The sequence below is a fragment of the Pseudopodoces humilis genome, chromosome 4 (assembly GCF_049639895.1).
Source record: "Pseudopodoces humilis isolate 2021_Gansu_Grassland_sample_001 chromosome 4, ASM4963989v1, whole genome shotgun sequence".
Taxonomy (NCBI): Eukaryota; Metazoa; Chordata; class Aves; order Passeriformes; family Paridae; genus Pseudopodoces; species Pseudopodoces humilis.
Genome location: NC_142203.1, coordinates 53,465,428 through 53,487,879, shown reverse-complemented (window position 1 = coordinate 53,487,879; position 22,452 = coordinate 53,465,428). Strand labels below are relative to the sequence as shown.

General features: G+C 35.9%; 1 protein-coding gene across 1 annotated transcript in view; it reads right to left on the bottom strand.

Annotated features, from left to right (window-relative positions):
• Positions 1-21,640, bottom strand: part of SV2C (synaptic vesicle glycoprotein 2C) — an 86,008-nt gene extending 64,368 nt beyond the window's left edge. Inside the window, exons 1-2 of the mRNA XM_005532510.2 lie at positions 20,953-21,640; positions 295-475 (exon numbers count right to left, since the gene is read on the bottom strand). Coding sequence (XP_005532567.1) covers positions 295-475; positions 20,953-21,532 — 761 coding nt within the window. The 5' untranslated portion in view covers positions 21,533-21,640. The remainder of the gene's footprint in view (positions 1-294; positions 476-20,952) is intronic.
• Between the last annotated feature and the right edge of the window lie 812 nt (positions 21,641-22,452).

Below are 22,452 nucleotides of genomic sequence, written 5' to 3'. Positions count from 1 at the left end.
AGAAGACAAGGCATAGAAGAGTTAAACAGGTTGATTAAGTTCACAAAACAAATCCTTTGCAATATAACAAACTCAGTTTCACAGTTTTCAGTCTGTTTCTTTCCCTCAAAATTATTTTTCCCCTTCAGGTTATTTAGGAGTGTAGTAGCTGCCTTGCTTAATTCTCTCACCTCTGACATAGAGTGCATTTCTACACTATTAGTGTATTTCTACACTAAAAAATGTGCTTTTGCAAACAGAAATGTTTTATTAACACACAGAATTGTGAAAATGAACAAAACCAGAGGAGCTTACCCAAATCCAGAAAACAAGCGACAGAAGAGGAAGAAGCCATAGCCCTGGACAAAGGATGAAAGGAAGGCAAAGAATCCATTGACAGACATGCATATCAGGAGTGATTGTCTCCTTCCCACCTTGTCTGCCAAGCCGCCCCAGAAGAACGCCCCCACCATCATCCCAAGGTACACTATGCTACCTGTAATACAAAAAAATACAAAAGAGAGATGTTTTATGAGCTACATAATTGACCACACCAAAAACAGTTAACCTTCTAGATTTACAGTAGTATACAGATTTTATCCTTTTTCACTGAATAGAAATTATATGCACAGTTTTGCAAATGTATCTAGAGAGAATAGATTTCCTACTCTCTTTGTTATCTCTTACCAGACACACTTAATATAAATATTAAACTGAAGCTTAATATAAACATTAAACAAGGTACCTCTAGCTAAAACAATAAACGTGCAGGCAAATAAGTCTGAATAGGAGGAGAAAATGCCACTATTTCCTCAGAATAAAAATTAATTAATGTTAAATATTGAAAAAAACTACCTACAGATACAGTTTGTCTGAATATATCTAGAATATGAACAGTCCTGCAGGGGACTAAACACTGGGGTCACTGGGAGCAATATGTGCTAAATGTAAAGAAAGTTGCTTACAAAACAAACACTTTCCACCTGAGATGTATAGCATTAAAGACATCCATCTTGATTGGTTTTACTCCCTCCTACTTCAGTGTATTTTTTATTTAGAAAGACAATGTCCTTTCAAAGCAAAAGCATTGTAATGTTCTTGACTTGTTGCTTTGGGTTTTTTTTGCCGTGTTCCCCCCTCCCAATAATTTTGAACAGGTACATTACAGTTTAGCTACATTTATTAAAATGACATAGCAAAAAATAATACTGGGGTGATATTTTTTTATGTTTCGTACGTGTACTTTCTCACAGAAAGATTAGTTGAAATATTTAACATTTTGACTGTTCACATCTTAGCACATTGTACATAATTTCCTTTCCAAACACCCTGTGGAACATTTGACAAACATGTACAACACATCTGTCAGAAGGAAAAAGTAATTCCCAAGTTTTGGGCAGAACTATTAATATTCTATTTTGTTTGATACATGGAATTCTTTTTCCATCTAATTTCTTGTTGAACTAACTTCTCAGGTTAGGTTTTATATATGCTACATATTGCTACCATCTTCTACATCTTCCTCAGAGCAGGAATTAATTACAAAGGTGCTGGAAGAAATTAAAATACTAGAAATCCTTGTTATGTGTTTCCTTTTGATTAGTCTGAAGAATAGACAAATTCTCCAGCATCTCTGCTGGACTCTAATTGCTCTGAAATTCTAGTCTCCAAAAGAATGCAGAATTTCAGAATGCAGGTTGGATGGTAAAAGAAGCTGAAAAAAACCCCATTTAAATGCTTGGGCTTGGTTAAATGCTTATCATTGTAGAGTTTACTCATCAGTACTTCTGTTCGTGGAATCACAGTTTATAACATCTGAAGTGCTGACATCTGCAGGGTCTCATACACCCTAAATCGTCCCTGTTCCCTCTCATACTTTTTACAAATAGTTTCCACTGCTGTTTCCTTATGAGACATAATTTAAAATAAGATATTTTTAAAACAGGGTACACATTGTGTCAAATGTATATTAACAAGTTAATAGAATTAGAATCATAAAGCAGTTTGGGTTGGCAGGGATCTTAAATACCACCTTAAATTGCAATCCCCTGCCATGAGTAGGGGCATCTTCCACTAAATCAGATTTCTCACAACAGCATCTAACCTCAGGACAAGATAACTGATCCAATGCTGCTTATCACAGAAGAATTGCTAAAGCAACAAATTCCATAAGAACAACAATTAAGTGTCTTCTAAAAATAACTTTTTGTTTATGAATGTGTTCCAGATGTTGCTAGGTTCTTAGACTTTCATCAAAGAATACTGATGATAATGTGGGTAAATCCAGAATTGCAGAATTACTAAGACATCTTTGTTTACTTTCCTTAGCCCAGGAAGGACAGACATGACAATATTCTTTTTCAGATTAGAGGTATTTAGGAGCTGACATTTATTGGCTAGCTTTTTTGTTCTGATCAGAAATTTTATTCCACTAGTTGAGATTTTCCTATAAATGCACACGGCTGGTGTATTTTCTGGTCCTAAGGAGACAAAGATTGGTGGGTAACTTAGCATATTCATTCAACTGCTTTAAGCTCTCTCCTGTGGTCAAGGTTATTGTACCATGCTGCAAGTGGATTGCTGTTCATAAGCAGTTTTGAAACTCCATCCAACAGACCTGCTGCTTGCTTGTCAATAGCAGTGGAAAAAATGTAACAAAGATAGTCAAATATCTGCATTGCCAGCAGACAGCTTTCAAAAATGAAAAGAAGTAGTTAATTTTTATTCTTATGGTGAAATTAATTACATTCTTCTCTGTATAAATATTATTGGGCTTTCCCAGTCAACACTCTAATATAAGAAATAGAGAAGACAAATCAAATAGCCTTTTATTTCTTTATAGAGATAACTTTGAAATATTCTTATGCAGATAATCCTAATTTTACCAATTTACATTCCTTGTGATGCACAAAAATATCAAAACACTTTGAACAATGAAATGTTTCTAAGTCTTGAGTTTAAAACATTAACCTTTCTTTTAAATGACAAATCCTTTGGTCATTGTACGGTGTTTTGGACTCTTACACTGATGTAATTCTAAAGAGCATTCAAAAGATGCTGCTAAAAATAATATTCTCATCCTGTCAATAAAGTGCTATAAATAAGCTGTTCTCTGAGCTGCAGCTTTATCTTACTCTTTCCCATTATATTAACTTCCAATTTTTCCTAGTTGCCTTGTAGTCTTTGCACAGCTCTCTCCTTGACCAAAGATCTGTAACCCTTCCATCCTGAACCTACTCCAGCTACCAACAGTAGGTGTTTCTGTGCATCTTTCTGTCTTACTTCTATTTTGTATTTCCTGTCTCTCTTTATTGTAAGAGAATCATAGAATCATAGAATGGTTTGGGTTGTAAGGGACATTAAAGACCATCCATTTCTAACTCCCCTGCCATGGGCAGAGACACTCCTCACTAGACCAGATTTTTTAGACCCCCATCCACCCTGGCCCTGAAAACTTCCAGGGATGGTGCATTCTCAGCTTCTCCGTACAATCTGTTCCAGTGCCTGGCTAGAACTTCCTTATCTAAACCTGCTGAACATTCTCCAGATTCTGGGCACTTCTTGTTGGCACTGGCATCAAAATGTTAGGGGTGGGATAGATTGAAGTTCTCATCCCTGTAAACTTTAGTTTAGACCCTTCCTGCATCATAAAAAGGAAGTCCCCTTCCTCTCAACTCCCAAATTTTTTCTTAAGATTATTTTGCCCTGCAGCAATATTCACAATAAGTCATAAAAGTGACAAATGGTAAAGGAGTACTCTAACTATGTAAAACAGCTGAACAACCAACCAGCAAATGCAAGTAACCAATGAGATAAGATGATAATTTTATTGTCATCAGATTATCATGAGCATTTCCTTTCCAACCTTGGTAGCTCTTGTTTATTACGTTATGCCACTGGTCAGAACATAAAACTCTTGTGGATAACACTAAAATTTTTGCACGTCTTTCATAATGCACACATTACATTTTGCATAAACTCCTGTATGTAAAAATTAAATACCATGTTGTTGGTCAGACCTTGTTCCCTTTTCTCATTGCCCTTTAAGATTGACCACCAAAACATTATACTTGTATGGGAGTACATATATGTATATAATGCCAACCTAGCATATGATGCTGAGGGTGGTACTCCCTTTTGGAACAGCTACTACAGATCACAAGACTGGCTGCTTTTCTTTTTCTTTTTAGTACAGCACACTCATGCCTCTAAAGAAATCAGCTAATACAGTAGAAGGAACACACTGTTTTGACATCCAGTCTGATCTTAGAACATATTTTTAAATATTTTAAAATGTAAAGACTTTTAATGGTATCTGTATCATATGTCTTGGATTTTCCCCGCAAGGTAACATATAATCTAAAACTCTGTCAATTTATGGAAAAGCACTGAGAAGAGGGAGATGACAGCTGAAAAGAAACATGCTAGAATAAATAATCGCTTTTATTGCTCTTTTGACAAGTTTTAACAAACCTGTATTTTCTTTCCACAGCAGAAATCTTACATACTTTTGATGCACAAATATACATAATACATACTTGAATTCTCTGCAGAGAAGGGAACCTGAGTCTGGAATTGTTTTACACTATGCCACAGGTGGCTAGATATTTTTTAAATGGATGTGCACACAGCATCTTTCAGACTGCTAGAAAGAGTTTAGCCTTACAAAGCAGCTGACCAAGACCTACCTCAGTATACAAATGCTAGTTATGGACAATTTAAACAATGACATAACACTGAGTGCATAACCCGTCACTTCAGTTAAGCAGTATTTTACTTCTTATACTTCCATAACTTCATTGCTTGCTGATATCTGCTGTAATTCATAGCCCGGTATCTAAATGATAGACAAAACCTTCTAAGAAATCAGTTTGTAAGTATATTTAATCAGGAAAAATACAGCAATGGAAGAAAAGTTGGACTTCATTGCAATAGGGAGACTCAGAGGCTATGGGACTCCCTGATTACCTTTTTTGCATTAACACACCTATTATAAACCAGTTATAAAACTAGTATGAAGTTGTTTTTTTCCTGTTATGTTGTTTAGGTAATTTGTCTGAATGAAGAATGCATTTCATACTGCCAGAAAAGGCTCATGTTATAAAAAAACTTTAAAAATAAGAATAAAATACTGTTTATATATTGGAAAAAGCAATTACAAATGTGGTGCTAAGGCAGTTCCATAAGAAGCAAAACAATTTTCATAAGAATTGTAATGTAATCAGTGCTTTATTTACTTGTACTAGGATCTTCCCATATGTTTAAAATATAATCATGTTAGTGAAATACTGCAATGCCTGTAAGTAGCATAATGAATATAAGAATATCCAGATTTTTCTTTGTCTTAACCCTGATAATACAGTATGTTTGGAGCCTAAACATGATGTCTTTCAGACCTGTGTTTAATTATAATCTGTTAATATTTTTTTTGATTGGAAAAGACTTGGAAAATAGTAGCAACCCATGCAGCAACTGTCGAACATAACCTCTAATCAAGTGTTTGCAATGGGAGGTAATTAAGGGAAAATACTTATCCACTAAGACAACAAGTATAAGAAAGCGGTAATGAATCTAGAATTGACAAAAGAACTCAAATTTTATACAGCCCCTGTCTTTGGATGTCTAAAACCTACGTATTAATATATTCGATCTTCACTTTTTTTTTTAATATTATGCCGTTCATCCCCTCAGATGTACAATGGATGCAATATTCATATATAAAGAACTGCCACAAACTAACATATCTCTGAAATAATTATTTCTTCTTTTCTCTAAATAGTTCTTATGGTGGTGAAACAAAAACTCTGTATACACAACATGGTAATGGTAAAATTTTAATGTGTGGGTCTAAGTGGTTAAAGTAAAACACAAATTGTTCAGCCATCTGAAAAAGCTAATAAGTACCGTTTTCCAACAAACATACAAGATAGACACCATATTAACAAAAACTAAACTTTTTCATGAGTCTTTGCAAGTCCAAGGCTTCTCAAGCCTTGGATTTCCTTCACCTAAACACTAGCCGCTTCTCAGAGTAATCATTTTGTGTCTTAACTTCAGACGTTAAATGACTTCTCTTACCTAATAATATGCAATGTATGCAAATCCCCCAAATGTCACAGCATATCAGGCTCTTTCTCTATTACTACTTTTTAGACTAATCCACTCCTCCTGCCTTCCATTTCAAGACAACTGCAGACAGGCTTTGATATGAAATCCCATGCTCTTCAGAGTAGATGCTTAATTACACACTTGTTTAGAAGTTTTGCTCTTTGGTTTACAATACATTTACAAACAGTCAAGTTTCACTTGTATTATCAGAATTATTTTTAGAAATCAGGGTAATAGGGTTTATCTATTTAAATACATGAAAGATATAAAGCTATTTTAAAATGAATGCTGAAGCTCCCAATCCTCAATACAGAAGTTTTTTACAGCACCTATCATGCTGCCTTCATTCTTGGGCCTTCAAGAAGGAAACTAGCAGCTCAGTAACTTCTGTGTTTAGTTCTCTAATAGTAATAATTCTAAAGTGACGAGCCTTTGCATGACAGACCATTTTGCTTTTGCATATTTTTTTAGCAGCTTAGTTCACAACACATTCTGGATATCCTTCACAGTCAGTAAAAAAAAGGACAACTTTATCTCCATGATAACTAAAGAAAAATATAAATTCAAAAAAGGAAAAGAATAAATTCCAGTGAGACCACTGGAAAAAGAAAATGCAACCTCACCTCTTCTTAAACCTGTTGAGCAATACAGAAACATTAGTGTTTTCATGAAAGAAACCTAAAAAATATTGGCTTAACCAAAGACAAATTTTAAAAATGATTTATTTATTTATAAAATTCTGGGTTTTTAGTATTTACATAAGAAAACAACTCAGGGAAATCCTCTGATGTAGAAGCTACAAAAATACATCCCATATAATTGATACTTCACTGCAATTGATTTAAAATAAATAAGAAATAGCCCCTCTGCTCCATCAGTAGGAAAAAATCCCTAACAACCTAAAAAAAGAAACAAAAAACTTAACAACCAACCAAACCCAAAACAAACTAAAAAAAAACCCCAACCACCAAACTCATGAACCACTTTCAAATATTCCTACTAAACATCTGATGATATTCAGTCAAATACCAACCCAAAAATTCTACAAAATTAAAAGTCAAATGAACTCTATCCAGTGTTTATACAAAATGATCCTGTTCTCAGACAATACTGATGAGCTGCAATAAAGGATCTCAAACATAAAAATCAAGAAAATGGAACTTAAAGCAAAACCAAAAAATCATAGTATCATACTCAGCTGACCAGCATAGACAGGAAAAGAGCAAGTAACTGGACAGTTCTTTATGCAAATCTCTTTATGTTCTTTAAGAGAATGAGAAAAAACATTATCAGTGGTACAAACAATTAAAAAATGTAAGTTTATTATATTAAGACAGATATTATAATTTGATGAATGATTTAGTAAAAGAAAAATTGTTGTGAGGTAGCCTAGTAATATAGTTCTAAAGAGAAATCTCACAAATATAAAAAAAAAATAAAAATAAAATACAGCCTAAAAATTAAAAAACATTAAATGGAAGTTAAAAAGAACACAAAACTGGGGATTGCCCCCATATTTTTTCCTTTTCAAAAGAATCAAGTCCAAATTCTCCAGACAACTTAACTCAAAAAAGGGAATAGATACAGAAGCCAATATAGTGCCTCCAATATTGTTGAAAAACAACTGAAACTAAGTGAATAGGACTTCTGGCATACTTAGAAAGCAGAAAGAATGTAAAACAAGACAAAATTTGACAATACATCATTTTATTCACCAAAACTTTAGACTCACAAATAACTACAATTTATTTGTCTCAATTTAACATTGAGACATAAGTGAAATCACCTGTTAGCACAGCTACACAAACTGATCAGCTTGCTCTTCCAAAGGTCAAAAGGTCAAAGATGAGCTAAGAGCTCCTTTTTCTTGGAAAGAAAGGAGGAGTGACAACTGTTCTATCCTCTCCATTAAACAAAGAAAACAAAATAAAACAAAAACCAAAAACAGCAACCCAAAAACCTCAAACCCAAACAAAACCAACCACAAACCCCAAAACAACCAAAACAAAATTGCTTCTTTTTTTCCTCAGGAACACAACTTGCACGTCTCAGGAATCTACTCCAGGATGTGTGGATCAGTGGATCCATCCTGAGAGAAATCACAAAGATGAAATCTCATTTCTGGAAATGTTTGATAAAAATTTTTCAGTTTTTCAGAAATACTGTCCGTGTGAAAATCAATGAGTCCACAACAATCATTCACACAAATTTCATTCAGTTATTAGTAGGGTTTTTTTTCTGTTTCCTCTGGCATCCTCATATTATATTTATATGCCTAATATGCTTAATTTTGATTAGTTTCCTGTACCTCAGTTGTGAGATTTACAACCTGCAGTGCTTCTAGCATGGAACTCAATTTAATTCCATCATGAAGCATTTTGCTGCCATATTTCCTCCTTGGGTTAACGAGATTAATTTTAAATATTTAGTGCAAACAAAGGTTATATAGATTTAGACCTCTACATTATCAGTTCATTTTGAAAAGCATCATATTTTCTTGCTCTACGTTTCTGTATGCTACTCACTTTCCTTATAGTGGCATTCACCTTACAATAAAATTTACACCAGCAGGTGTGCTGATACTTTTGTTTTATTGTTAATGAAACAGTACTCAGTTTTGGAGCATTATTTCATTAATAACACACATTCTTTTGTACACAGATATTATTTTAATTGAAACATTGTAATGACAAAAGGAATAACTGCTTCTGCTTATCCTCATGTCCAAATTAGATAAATTAATAAATTAATAGGAGAAGATCAGTAGCTGCAGAGATTGTGACAGGTAATAGATTACTTGCTAGGATGAGGAACTTTTTTCACAGCTGCATTTTCTGATAAGGCAGCACTACATTGTCATCATCACTCTACTTTTAAAATGCTATCATGCCAGTAACTTTATTCTTTAAAAAAATTATCTCCTGCCAGATGCTAGCATAATTTCTATTTATTCCATAACAGATTTATCAGAACAAAAATTTAATCAGACTTATTCAATTTCTTCTTTGGAATAACTTATAAACTGGATACCAATAGTCACTATTTCATCAAACAGCAGCACACAGCCATTTCATACAGATATTACTTGGCTAGATAAATCAACAGTGCATTATAAAAAAAATACTAATGCACTATTCCCTTGCTACTTCCAGCACAACTAGTCAATCAACATTTGAATTTAACAATATGTAACTGTAAATATTAACCAATACATGATATTTTTGTTCCCATATTAACAATATTTGACAAGACGGTAGCTACCAATATGCAATATATAGAGCGCAGACATTAACATAAACTCAGGTAATCCCAGGTAATGACATGAAGCTGCTGACAGATTCCCTAGGTACTATCATTGAACATACTATTTTCACATTATCTTTTCCTTTGATCCAACAGTTCCCTCTGGCACTAGGAAGAAAATCCTAACAGACAAGCTTTGGATAAAATACACCTAGTTAAGCTGTCCTAGCCACCCTAATTCCTGTTTTATCCCACTGCAGCTGTGGGAGGTTCCTTCGGATTTTTCTGCTCTCAGATTTAGATGCTAAATTCAATGTACTCTTTGTCCATCTCTGAATTGACCCTGTCATGGTAGAAATTGCTGTGACTTTGCAATTTGAAATGCACTTCCATGGCAGTCCCAAGAATCAGAATGATTATGAATGCTGCATATGCTTGAACAGTGCACAGCACTGTGCAATGAGCTAGGATTAATTAAATTTCAAAGCCAAAAGATATATTTCACTAAAGCTTTAAGTTGCCCAGGCAGTCATCTATATTAATCATCTCATTTCATATCAAAACTGTTCATTTTGGCTACATGTTTTATTGCCTGAATATTAATTTCTTATTCAACTAGTCCTGCTTCTGACCCTAAACAGAGCACAGCCCATGAATATCACTAACTTTTAATTAGTGCTGAATTAAAACAAGAATTCCAAAGCATAAAAACCTACATTAATAACAGATGCATCCAATGCAGTAAACAAAAACAGGTGATACTAAGAATTAATTAACAAAACAGCAATCTCAGTGGTTTCTGTTCAATATTTAAGCTAATCATTGGTTATCTCTTCAATGTTCAATCAGCCATTAAGTCTCTTTTCTGTAACTATATTCCAGTGCAGAAGAAAACTTCTTTCCTCGCAAATGGGAGAAAATACCTTCTTTTTATTTTGTTCCATCCATACAGTGGCTGTTACCACCATTGTTCCAATGAACAAGAAGGGTGGGAAAAGAGAAGTTACATTAAAAAAAAAAAACAACAATCAAAAAACCCCCAAACCCAAACAAAATTAAAGAAAAAGCCCCAGAACCTAACCAAACCTTTTGCTTTCAGAAACAGACATTAAATTAGGCTGAACTTGTTCAGAAACACGTTACCAAAATTAATAAAGTTCTGAAACACACACATTTCCCAGTGTCTGACAAGTTGCCTGGTGTACCTCACCTAGCACAGAGCAGTATGAGAGTGAAACAAAAATCTTCCGTCCCACATTTTCTTTCTGCTTTCCAATTTAGAGTCAATGAAACAAATTAAAAAATCCAGTGTCAGAATTAAAAATAATGGATCAGAATAATCTTCTGTTTGCTGCCAATACACCTGCAGATGCTGGTGAAGCAAAACAGGCTTTTTAATTATGTATTTACCATAGTACCAGGAGGCACTGTTATAATGTCTAAATGGAAAATGTTTTAGATGACTGCATCTATCTGTTTATAATATCCATTTAACATGACTTGCTAGTGGCAGCTTCAGAACCAACCTTGAAAATTGCTCTGAATTCTAATGGATTAGGAAAATACTTGTTCTCTGGAAACAGTGGAAATGAGCAGGTCTGACAAACATCAGACAAAAGCAATATGGAGCACAATAGAGTCTCATATCACATGGGTTATATTCATCCATACTTCCTCAAACTGATATAAGATGCTCCACTTCTCACCAGTATTAAGCAAATAATTTTAGTCAAGATAGAATGATATGAAGATATTTGCAAATAGCCACCTTTGCCAATCACTGAAAATGTTGACCTTCTTTAACATACTATAGTGTAAAGCCAATTTCACTTTACACCATTTTCTTAATTTTTCTACTTTATAGCTGTCCCCCAACTATCTGCAATCCCCTCAGAAAGCTATATAAAAACACCTTTCTGCCTGTTAAACAGGTTTCTGTGAGTATTTGAAAACACTTTGTCCCTTACATGTTCTTCCTGAGTAAAGTTCATTTGTTAAGCAAGAATAACTTGACAAATGTAATGTGTTATCAAAACCTCTTGGTTTCTTTCCCTGTAGCTGGAGCAGACTGGTAGATGTAACAAGTCATTGGTTTAGTAGACCAGGGAACAAGATTATCTATTTAGCAGTATGGAAATGCCTGTCTAGCAGTGTGAATAGTAAGTAAAGTTGATCTGAGTGTAAAATCTGAGATTACCTAGTAAAAAAAAATTATCTGCAGAACTTCCCTAAGTTACCCATAGTTCTGCTCACATAATAACTCTGTAACTCCTCCCAGACTTCTGTGGCCTATTAGTAGGATGTGGAACTACAAAATCCTACATTTATATTGTTCCCTTATATCAAGACTTTTTATAGGGCTGACAAAGCATTAAAAAAATGAATGACTGTTCTGGCAGTGCCTCTGTATTATTCCTTAATGTAAGTATTTATTGTATAATATTTTTTAACCACCACTTTGATTCTGCATCAGCTATGAAAGCAGTGATACTCCATACATTTGAAACAATCCTAAACTGATAGCTCAAACAAGTGAAACAAGTGTATACAGTGAGAATTGATGCACCTACCACTAGGAAAAAATTACATCTGCAGATGAGCAGATTAAAAAGTTATTTTTGTTCCATATTTTTCAGAACTGACACTCCCTTAAACAAGCCAAAGGTCTGGAATAAGAAGCTATCTCAAATGGTTGCTGTCATAACACACAATTTTCTTTCAATTCTTCAACATACTGATAGGGTAAGATAAAAAGACAAGTCAAACTTTGACAGGCTTAAAAATCCTTGATTGATTAAATTCAAGGATTAAATGCATAGGAAGATGTTTACTCAGCTGTGTCAACCAAGCCATTAATTAATGCTTAGTCCATGTCTTAAGGAAGTTCATTAACACTGTCTCTGTGAAAATATTTCTTCTTCTTGACAAGGAACTCATACATTCTCCATTTAATAGCTCAGAATTTGATGCAAGATGTAAAATTCAAAGCTACACAGAAACCGTGAAAGCTTGCAGTTTACACTAAACTCTGCTGCAGAATTAACCAGAGACTTGGAAGACAGTGCACCATCATATTTTAAATGTTCAGTTTGGCTAAAATCTCTGTTTGACACACTGATATAAACAGTGATGTATTGTCAACCAGGGATCCCATGGTAGTTGAGAGAGGGAGGAAAAAGTGAAGGCGACAGCTAAATTAAATGTGTGAAATCAACATGGCCCTCAGGCTTTTCCTTTGGGAAGCATTTCCTTCTTTTGGCCACTTTTGCAGGACTATAAATTTTAGTGACATAAATGGTAAAATTACTGATCTGTGATGGGATAGGTAGAGCCAGAAAATAACCTGTCATGAGCAAAAAAGCAGCCCAAAGATTTTAGATTATTTTAGACAAACTATATCTCTGAGACAGATTTGAGGAAAACTAAAGCAATAATTATTTAATTTTAATTTTCTATGCAAATAAATGGTACAAAAGGCTGGAGAGTAGCGCCTTGGAAAGGGATAAGGAAGCTGAACATAGGTCAGCAGTGCCCTGGCAGCCAGGAGGGCCACCCGTGTCCTGGGGACATCAGGCACAGCATCAGCCAGGCAAGGGAGGGGATTGTCCTGCTCTGCTCTGCTCTGGGGCAGCCTCATCTTGAGAGCTGGGGACAGCTCTGGGTGCCACAGTAAAAAAAAATAAAAATAAAAAAATACATTAGTGGAAAGTGTCCAAAGCAGGCAATGAAGATGATAAAGGGTCTTGAGGGGAAGTTTTATGAGAAGTGGCTGAGGTCATTTGGTTTGTTCAGCCTGAATGAGTCTGAGGGGAGACCTCATTGCAGTCTACATCTTCCTCACAAGGGGAAGCAGAGGAGTGGGCACTGATCTGTCTGGTGACAAGTGACATGACCTGAGAAGTTGGCATGAAGATGTTCCAGAGGAGATTTAGGTTGGATACCAGGAAAATGTTCCTCCCCCACAGGGTGGTTGGGCATGGGGAGAGGCTCCCCAGAATAGTGTTCACAGCATCAAGCCTGACAGAGTTAAAGAGGCATTTGGACAATGCACTCAGGCTCATGATGTGATTTTGGGGGATATTCTAAGCAGGACGATGGATTGGACTCAATGATCCTTATGGATCCTTGCAGTAAAGCTGCATGTAGAAACATCCAGAAAGAGGAAAAACATTTGAAATGGGTCTGTCCACCCTCTTAATACTGGCTCCAATAAGGTGGTTTGGTAACAGCATGGTACTCAGAAACAGAGGGCAGCTATGACCCACCTTGGATAGTGGCTTAGAGTGGGAGCCTGCACCAGCTCAGAGGACTGAGTACACTGTATTTCCTTCAGGGTTCAAATCTGTGCTCCCAGCTCCCTTCTTGTGACAGTCCATGATGTTTCATGTGATACAGGTTTACTCCAGGTCATAGCAGACAAAATCATATTGCGTATTCCCTCCACTGTCCCCTTTTTCGCCTCAGAAAACAAAACCAGACATAACCACCATTTTCACTGGACCCTATATTGTAACGGCTTAGAAATCATAAGGATCTGTCTCTCAGTTTTGCTCCCTCAAAAAACTGTGTTTCTAAGGCAAGTGGAAAAAGCACTGCAGTAGGAGGACTTTAATAATGTCATTTGCAAGGGAGCTGAACTGTACCAAAGGTGAACAGCATGCATGATGGCATTTGTATTTCTGGCATCTCCTTCTGAAGGAGTAAGACATTAATCCTACAGACCAATTTTCACCTTGTTCTGGAATATTTAGAATGCATTTCAATGACTACAGCTCTATTTCTAAATATTTCTATTGCTGCTAAAGATTTATTACTACTATTAACTAAAAGTGCAACAGACTCTCACTGCTGTTTCAATGAGATTCCTCACAAGCAAATGTCTGATATGGCTCCAGTAAGTACTCTCTATCTAGATGCTTTTATTGTGAATATATACCAGATAATACATAAGTGCCTAACTGTTTTTGATATCTGTGCTCTCTTGAATAAAATGGGTACCTTGGCCAAGTGTCCACATTAAAAAATTAGGTCTTAATCTCTTTCCCTATCCCAAAAGTATAAAATAATTTAAAAAAATCTTCAACATGGTTTCCATAATTAAAAAAAGAATTTTCACCTGAAATTTTCAAGGGCCTAAGAGGACATCTGCTAGGTGAACATACAGTAAAAGAGAGAGTAACAGAGCCTGGGTTTCCTTTATTTTATGTCACTTGTGGTGTATTGTGTCATAACAAATGCAGTACCAAACTCATAACTGGAGTATAACCAGAAGACACTCACCTTCTCACGCTGTATTTTATGCAGTAACGTGAAATAAATCTCTTCCATCTCTAATGACCCGACTAATATTTAACAAAAAAAGACAACAATGTTATACACAGATAACTACTTAAAGCAGCAGAAGGCATTTTACTTACTGTGGTGTAAGAACAGTTCTGTGACAATCTATTAAAATTCAAGCCTCTTAACCAGTAAATAATCCCACTAGGCATGTATATGCATGAATATTTAAAAACCACTCCCCTCAAACTCAGGATGTGCAGCCCTTTATTCACCAACATTTGTCACATGCTTCCAGGTTTCTGCCAGATCTTAGGATGAGAAAAAATAATTAAAGCTATATGATTATGCCTAAATTAATTTAGACACTAGTCTGTGTTTGAAAGAGCAAGCCTATGTACAATCCATGAGTTCTAATCCTCCTTTCTTTTAAAAGTTTACTGAAGTGTAAAAGCTGCATATGTGTTTTTGTCATAGGTAGGTGGAAGTATCATACATTTGCAAACAATCAGAAAAATTTTGGTTGGGAGGGACTTTTGAAGAGCTTTATTTTGATGTCTGCTGAAACATGGTTGCCTTCAGAGCAAGATTACTTTGCTTCAAGCCTTCAGTCAGCTTCTAAAAATCTCCCAAATATCCCACAGTTTCTCTATGCAGCATTCCCAGCTGTTGACCACCTCAATCTGAACTTTCTTCATCGTAGCAGATGATTCCAAATTTCTGATCTTTGTTCTCCTCTGAGAAAAATTTTGATCCACCTTCACTATAGTTTCTCTCAGTTTTGTTGCCAGATAGTACAGAGAGATTCACCTCTTTCCTTCACACTAAACAAGACTGGACCTTTTTGCTTCTTATATGCTGTGTATTCCACTCCTCTTGTCACTTTATTGGACTTCTGCTAAAATTCTCTGAATTTGTTTATTTCTCCTTTTCAGGTGGCTCCACAACAGGACAGAGAATCCAACATGTGGGCTCACTGTGTTGAGAACAGAAAATAATCACTCCTGTCTGCTTACTGGTCATTTTTGCCAACACAACTGCAAGGCACTTCTGTCCTAGGTGAACTCGCTTCCTACTAAAAACCACAGATCCTCCTGCAGAGCTGTTTGCTGCCCAGCCTTTTAGTGACTAGCCTCTCCCAGTGAGTTGGGTTATTCTGTTCCAATGGAAGGACTTGTATTCATCACTGATGAGTTTCAAGGAAGGTATTTGTTAAATATAAAATTTTTGAAAATTATCATTGTAAAACCAGAATCAAATTAAATAGCAAGAATCCGGCAAGCCAGTACTTCTTTAAACTAAGAAGTGGAAAAATTCAGAGATCATTAGCAGATCTTAGCAGAGCTTATAAGCATATTGCATCAGCTACCAAACCTCTGGAGGGCACTTCTCCTGTAAAGAGAAAGAACATTATGGATTTGAATTACACTGGTTATGTTTGGTAGGTTTTTAGACAGAGTAGACAAGGGAAGCACTGTTATTAAAGCAGCTAATGTGCAAATTAGTGATCAATGCAGAATCGGTAGGCTGATGTCCCAGACTGAGAGCTACCTCTGCCCAAAAGACAGTTATGTCAATGATAGTCTTCTTTCTACAAATACGACACAATATTTGATTAATTAATTGAGAAAATAATAGAAAAAAAAAAAAGATCAAAATGTGGGGTTTCAAAAAATTGTTTTATTTCCAAGGTAAGCTGTTTGTTGCTATTCATATTCACAGTACCAGCATTATCAGTCCAGTGATTTACAGTACTTGAATTTTTTAGATGGAAGAAAATGCCTGTAGGCTGACTTACCAGCTAAGAATGTCTTCTACATATACAAATTATTTCTAGGTTTGTAACTATACTGTCCATGAACCTGTATCAAAGTCTTGACTAACACATAGGTTAACACAATGGTAAAACAGAACAGAGAAGAAGATTGTTCTCCCTCAAGAGTTCATTCAGTCTAAACTTAATACAAAGGATTATATAGGAATTCAAAACAGACCATGGAGACTATTAGAAATCGTTGAGGAGCAATTGACCTCTGTAAAGAATATCAATCAGTGAATAAGAGTGTCTAATGGTTCACATGCAAAAAATAAAAATAAAATATTTAAAAACAATCACTAAATCCTGAGATGTGCAGATTTTTTTCTGCTATTGAGGTGGATGGGCCTCTGAGCAACCTGATTTATTTAAAGCTGTCCCTGCATATTGCAGAGGGCTTGGGTTGCATGACCTTTTAAAGGTCCCTTCCAATTCAAACTATTCTATGATTCCATGATAAAGTACAAATAAAGAATGGAAGTATCTGTCTGAAAAAGGTGCAGCTGATGCCTCATGACCAGCTGAGCAGGAGTCATGTATGCACCGCTAACAGTGGTGACAGCAGTGCAGCTGGTCCTGCACACACAAGGGAGAGCCCTTACAGGTCCTGTGGGAGAAGCAGTGACAGGATGGTCAGGAGCATGGCATCCTGAACAGATATAGCTGGGAAAGACTAGCTTTGCCTAGCTTAGGAAAAACAATGTTCCAGTATTTTGGGGACAGAGATGCTGAGGAAAGAAAAGGCCATCATAAAAAACATTACATTACATTAAGAAAAAAACCCAAAAAAACCCACAAAAAATAACAACAAAAAACCCAACAAAAACAAACAAACAAAAAAACTGACAAAAACCCTCCCAAAAATGAACAAAAAAATGAACAAAACAAATACCAAAAAGCAAGCACAAAACAAACAAAAAAAACCCACCACAATAAAACTTAAGACCAATCTTAATGCATTGACCAATATGAATGCAAAGACACAGAAAAACTGGGTAGAAAAGTATACCCAAATCAGAGCCCAGGGAATTAACCTAAAATCAGTCTGTTTCTGACTGATAAAACTGAAGAGATAAGATGCAATCAAGAAAAGAGTTAAAATAACATCTTTAGGCCTGAGCCTAGAACCTGTCTCATGAAGGTACAGTCTTGCCTCATCGATGCCAGAACCAAGAGGCCAGTGTGAGCCCACATATGCAGGAGTTAACGAGTACAGCCAAGTTATATATACAGGTACATATATATATATATATATTTATATATATACTTCTCTCTCATGCTTAGTGACATGCCACTATAATCTTGGATAATTTATGTCCTTTCCTTAAGAAGACCACTTACTCGAGATGAAAACCTATTGGCTTATTATATAATTCAAAAGACGCCTTGAAGCTGGTTCATGACATCAGCACACTCATTATGTGACTTTATAGGCTCTGAGACATTGATGGTGATCAATAAACAGTAATCTCAGTAATCATGCAAGGGCCAATATGGAAGGATTTGGGGAAATTTTCCTTGTGAAAGTGAATTTTTTAAAAAATAAAAAATGCCACAAGAAGGCTCAATAAATATCATCACATGTTTTTAATTAGCTCAGGTTCCCTAGTAAACTGTCATGGCATGATATATGAGAAATCAGTATTTACAACGAAATCAATGAATGCTTTTTCAAAGACAAATTAAAATGTTATTATTGTGTATCTTGACAGTCTAGAAAATTGCCTGACAAATAAGTATTGTGTATGTGTACTGATTTTACCTTATAACTCTTAGCATTAGTCCTGTGACTTTAGTATTCTAACAACATTAGAATCCTCTGGATTATGGAATTCCAATCATAAAAAAAGAATTATACCTGTCTGGAAGACCCCGTTTAGGTTGTAATTATAAGTTGAAATCACAAGTGCAAAGTAATTGAAATTCATGGCTGTGAGGGCCCAGCTATGGCAATATAAAAATGCTTTTACTAAGCATTCACTGCTACAATGAATATTTTGTATCAGTGAAATTAAGGTTATGTTGTCTACACGCAGGATATCTGCTCTGTTTGTAAGCCATACTTACATTGGTGTACTGGTGACTTGCAGCTTATGATATATTTCTAGTAACAATGGGCAAGAAATATATTTTATTTAGTGAAATTCTTGATTAAATAGTCACATGTTACAATGCCTTCAATACACGCTGGGAAAGAAATTGCTGATCTCCATTCTTTCCTGCTTTTGTATGTTCATCTTTTAGTACATAATTATTTGTTTGTTAATGCCACAACAGAGAGGCTAGTTTTATATTATTGCAAAAGGAAGATACATTACAATTTCTATATTTTGGGAATGAGAATATATTATTTGCAGAGCTGAGTTTTCCAGAGCTGTTACCTTAATTTTGCCAACAAGCATCATTTTTACACACACACACACACACACACACACGTGTAACTACAAGGTAACAGCTTCCATACTGAATTTAGTTAAACTTTTACAGAGTTATTCCAGTACATCTGAAGACAGCATCATAAAAACTCTAATGACAGGGAGATCCTCAGCCTTCTTGACATGGGTCAGACCCCAGCAGGTGGATATAAGTACTCATGGCCCCTACTACTGTGTGGAAAATACTCCCCATTCCCAATTCCAAACACCTCCATAATGCTTAATGCAGTTGTTTAGAAATATTATTTCTAAATAATATTATTTGTAGAAAATACAATTTAATATGAATCACGGAGATTTGGGGGTTACCCTTATAATTCATCATCCTGAAGAACAAAGACAACTTTGATTGTTTCATTTGTTGAGAAGGGTGCATGAAGTAAAACAAGCAGATTTATCAGTAATTTAAAAATGGGGGTGTGATATTTTCTTTTCTGAGAGTATAAAAATTATAAAAATTGCAAAAATTATAAAAAGTGAGGTGTAAATTTTAAAGATATCACCAACTGCCAAGGACTAGATGAGAAAAGTCATGTCAAAAAAAGCAAGTTGGGCATTCATTACTTTTCTAAGAAGCATTGTATGACGTTGTCTGCACTGACTCATTGACATTCATCTAGTGATACAGGTTTGCATTGTTTTTGCTTCTCATCTTTCTTTAAGAAGTAGACTTGAAAGCTCACAGGTCCAAGCATGACACATACAATATTGGCATTTCATGGAAACACGCAGTACAAAACAGATTATATGCATTCAGCCTCTTTAACCATTAAAACTTTTGTAATTCATTTCCATCCACTCTAAGTTTAAACCCTGCACTGTATATATAAGCAAAGTAGTTCTAATAACAAATGATTAAATGGCAAAGAATAACACAAGGAACACAGTCACCTGAGAACTCCTCACCTGTTTCCAGTTATGCTCCTGTCACCTGGAGGGAGGCTTAGAGCTATAATTGGGGGAGACTGCAGCCCACAGTGTTGAAACCCACAGAGCCAAACTGCTGGTATCAATATGTCAGGAAACTGAGCAAAGCTAAAATGAGATCTGTTGCTATATAACCATGTGCTGCAAAGAAGGAGGATACAGCAGAACATCTGCTAGAAAACAAAGGATTCTAAATTTCTTATAAGAAGTCCTCCTTTGGTGTGATAGAATTCAGGCCCAAGCCACTCATCTATACATATACATTCCATTTCCTGCTCTGTCCCAATTTTCCAGGCTCCTACTTCCCTCTTCCTTGGGGAACCATTTCTAGAACTTTTCTCCACAGCCCTGCCCCATGAGAGCCTTGTTTTACCTGCTGTGCCCAGGCATGTCCAGTGAAGAAAGCATGTGGCTGATTGCAGCACTGCTGCTCTCACCAAACCATGGAAGTCTGCCGCAGACTGCCTGTTCCCACACCCCAGGAGGAAACAGGCAAGGTGATGAGACACAGCTCATCCCCATCAACAGAATGGACACAAAAAACACATCCCAGACACTTGCTCATTCTTCTGTCACCCTGACCCTAAGTAAACAGCATTCTTTTTGGATGGCTAGAGAACAGTCATTGCTAAAATAAGACTACAGAGACAAAAAGAGGGAAAGGCTATAATAGATAGCATTTTCACTGTATTTTTTTTTAATTTTCCAGACTGAATTTCACCTCACCATTGCAAAGGTTCATATGTGAAAGTGTTGCCATACAGCTGTATCATCTGCTCTTTATTACATCTATATAATTTCAGCAGGACTCCAATTCTCCATCTGTTTCCTGGTTTTGTGGTTTTGCTTTTTCTGAGATTAGTTAATTTGGACATCTACTCTTGTATATAAGAACAAAATCTGTCTCTCTCTTTGTTATGTTTTACAGTGCAGTTTTTCTTTTTAGTGATTTATTTATTGGCTAAGAAAATAGTAATCTAAAAAACAAAATGACAAAATTAAATTATGAATACAGTTAATTTTAATTTTAATAATTGTATTTATATTCAAGATGAACCTATTTTCATATAAGCTTTTGTGTTGACAAATACATGTTTAGTGTTACTATATTTAGTGTAAGCAAAACTTTTAATAGCAAAAAGACAGAATGAAGACTTTACTTACCAAGCCATCCTGATCCAGAATTGGGTATACACATATCTGTTTCAGCACTGGGCAACACAAATCCAACCACAAACACTTCAACCCCATCAGCCATTAGGGCCATTCCTAACACAAAGAAGAGGGCCCATTGGAAACGACCATGGCCACATTCTTGTATTATCAGTTCATATTGCTGTGCTAGCTCTTCTTCATCAGCTTTCCTCTCTGTTTCCAGTTCATGACGATCCTTGTATTCATCACGCATGGACTGACCTAAGGCCACCATGTCATCCTTACCCTGCCCCATGCTGGGGATTCCCTGATACTCCCCTTCATAAATTTCATCATCTTCATCATGTCCTTCAGTTGCTTCACTTGATCCTTCATCATCATTAGCTTCTACACCATAATTTCCTCCTTGGCCATAGTAATCATCATCATCTTCCTCATCCTGGAATCTATTGTAGGACCTCTGTGTGTAGCCATCCTGGGCTTTGTCAACAGCTTTATTCACTTTTTTCACTGCTTGCCTCTTCACCTCTTTGGCAATATCTTTGGCCCCTTTCACTAGTGAAGTCCTGTCTTTGTATGTGTCCTCCATCCTGTATCAAAGGACTGCTGTTAAGCTGCAAAGGCACCTGCCAAATATTGTTTGGAATGTCTATTGTGTGTCAGACATCAGTGGAGAAAGCCCGGGGATAAGTGAAGCTGTAATATTCAACCTGTAAAATACAAGAGAAAAAACTTACACTTCACTATTTTTAGATGCCCTTTCACACTGATAAAGACTCATCCCAATCTTTATTTAAGCAATGGACTTAAGAATGAAATGCAGGGCTTTGAATATAAAAACATGTATTTTCTTCAGAGATACAAATACCACAGGTTATAAGGAAAACATGCTGAAGATATATTTAATATCTCTATCAATCTTCAGAATTCAATTTTTTACTCTCTAGTGTTGGATACCAGGTTTTATTCTGAAAGAAACCAAACAATTCCATGCATCATACATCATATTCATTCTGCAGTGTCCTTTTCCATTTGAACTCCCTGTCTTGTAAGAAAGGGTTACAAATACTAACCTTTATGACCACTAAACCAGTGAGTTACCATGAAATATCTCTCTAGCCCTCCTTCTATTTAACACAAATCTTACAGGAAGTTAGTATTCCTCCAATCTATCACTGTCTCAAAGCTGGCAGAATTTGGCCAGTGCATTCACAGTGCATTCACACCAAGTCTTAGCAATATGAAATCCCACCCTTAAAAATTCAGTGTGGGGAGCTGTGTGGGAAGAAGTTCTGGCACTTTCACACTTTGGAGATTCCCAGTACCTAAGTCATGGGCAGACACATTCCTTTCCCTATCTATATTCCTTTCCCTATCCATCCTCACAGTAGGAACAGAGTGGAACAGCTGTATATTATCAGCTAATGCATCTCCAAGTGCTCCCACTAACCAAGCTGCATGAAAGCACCCAGATATTTTGCCTCAGTTCATCTCCCTGCTCCCCTGCTG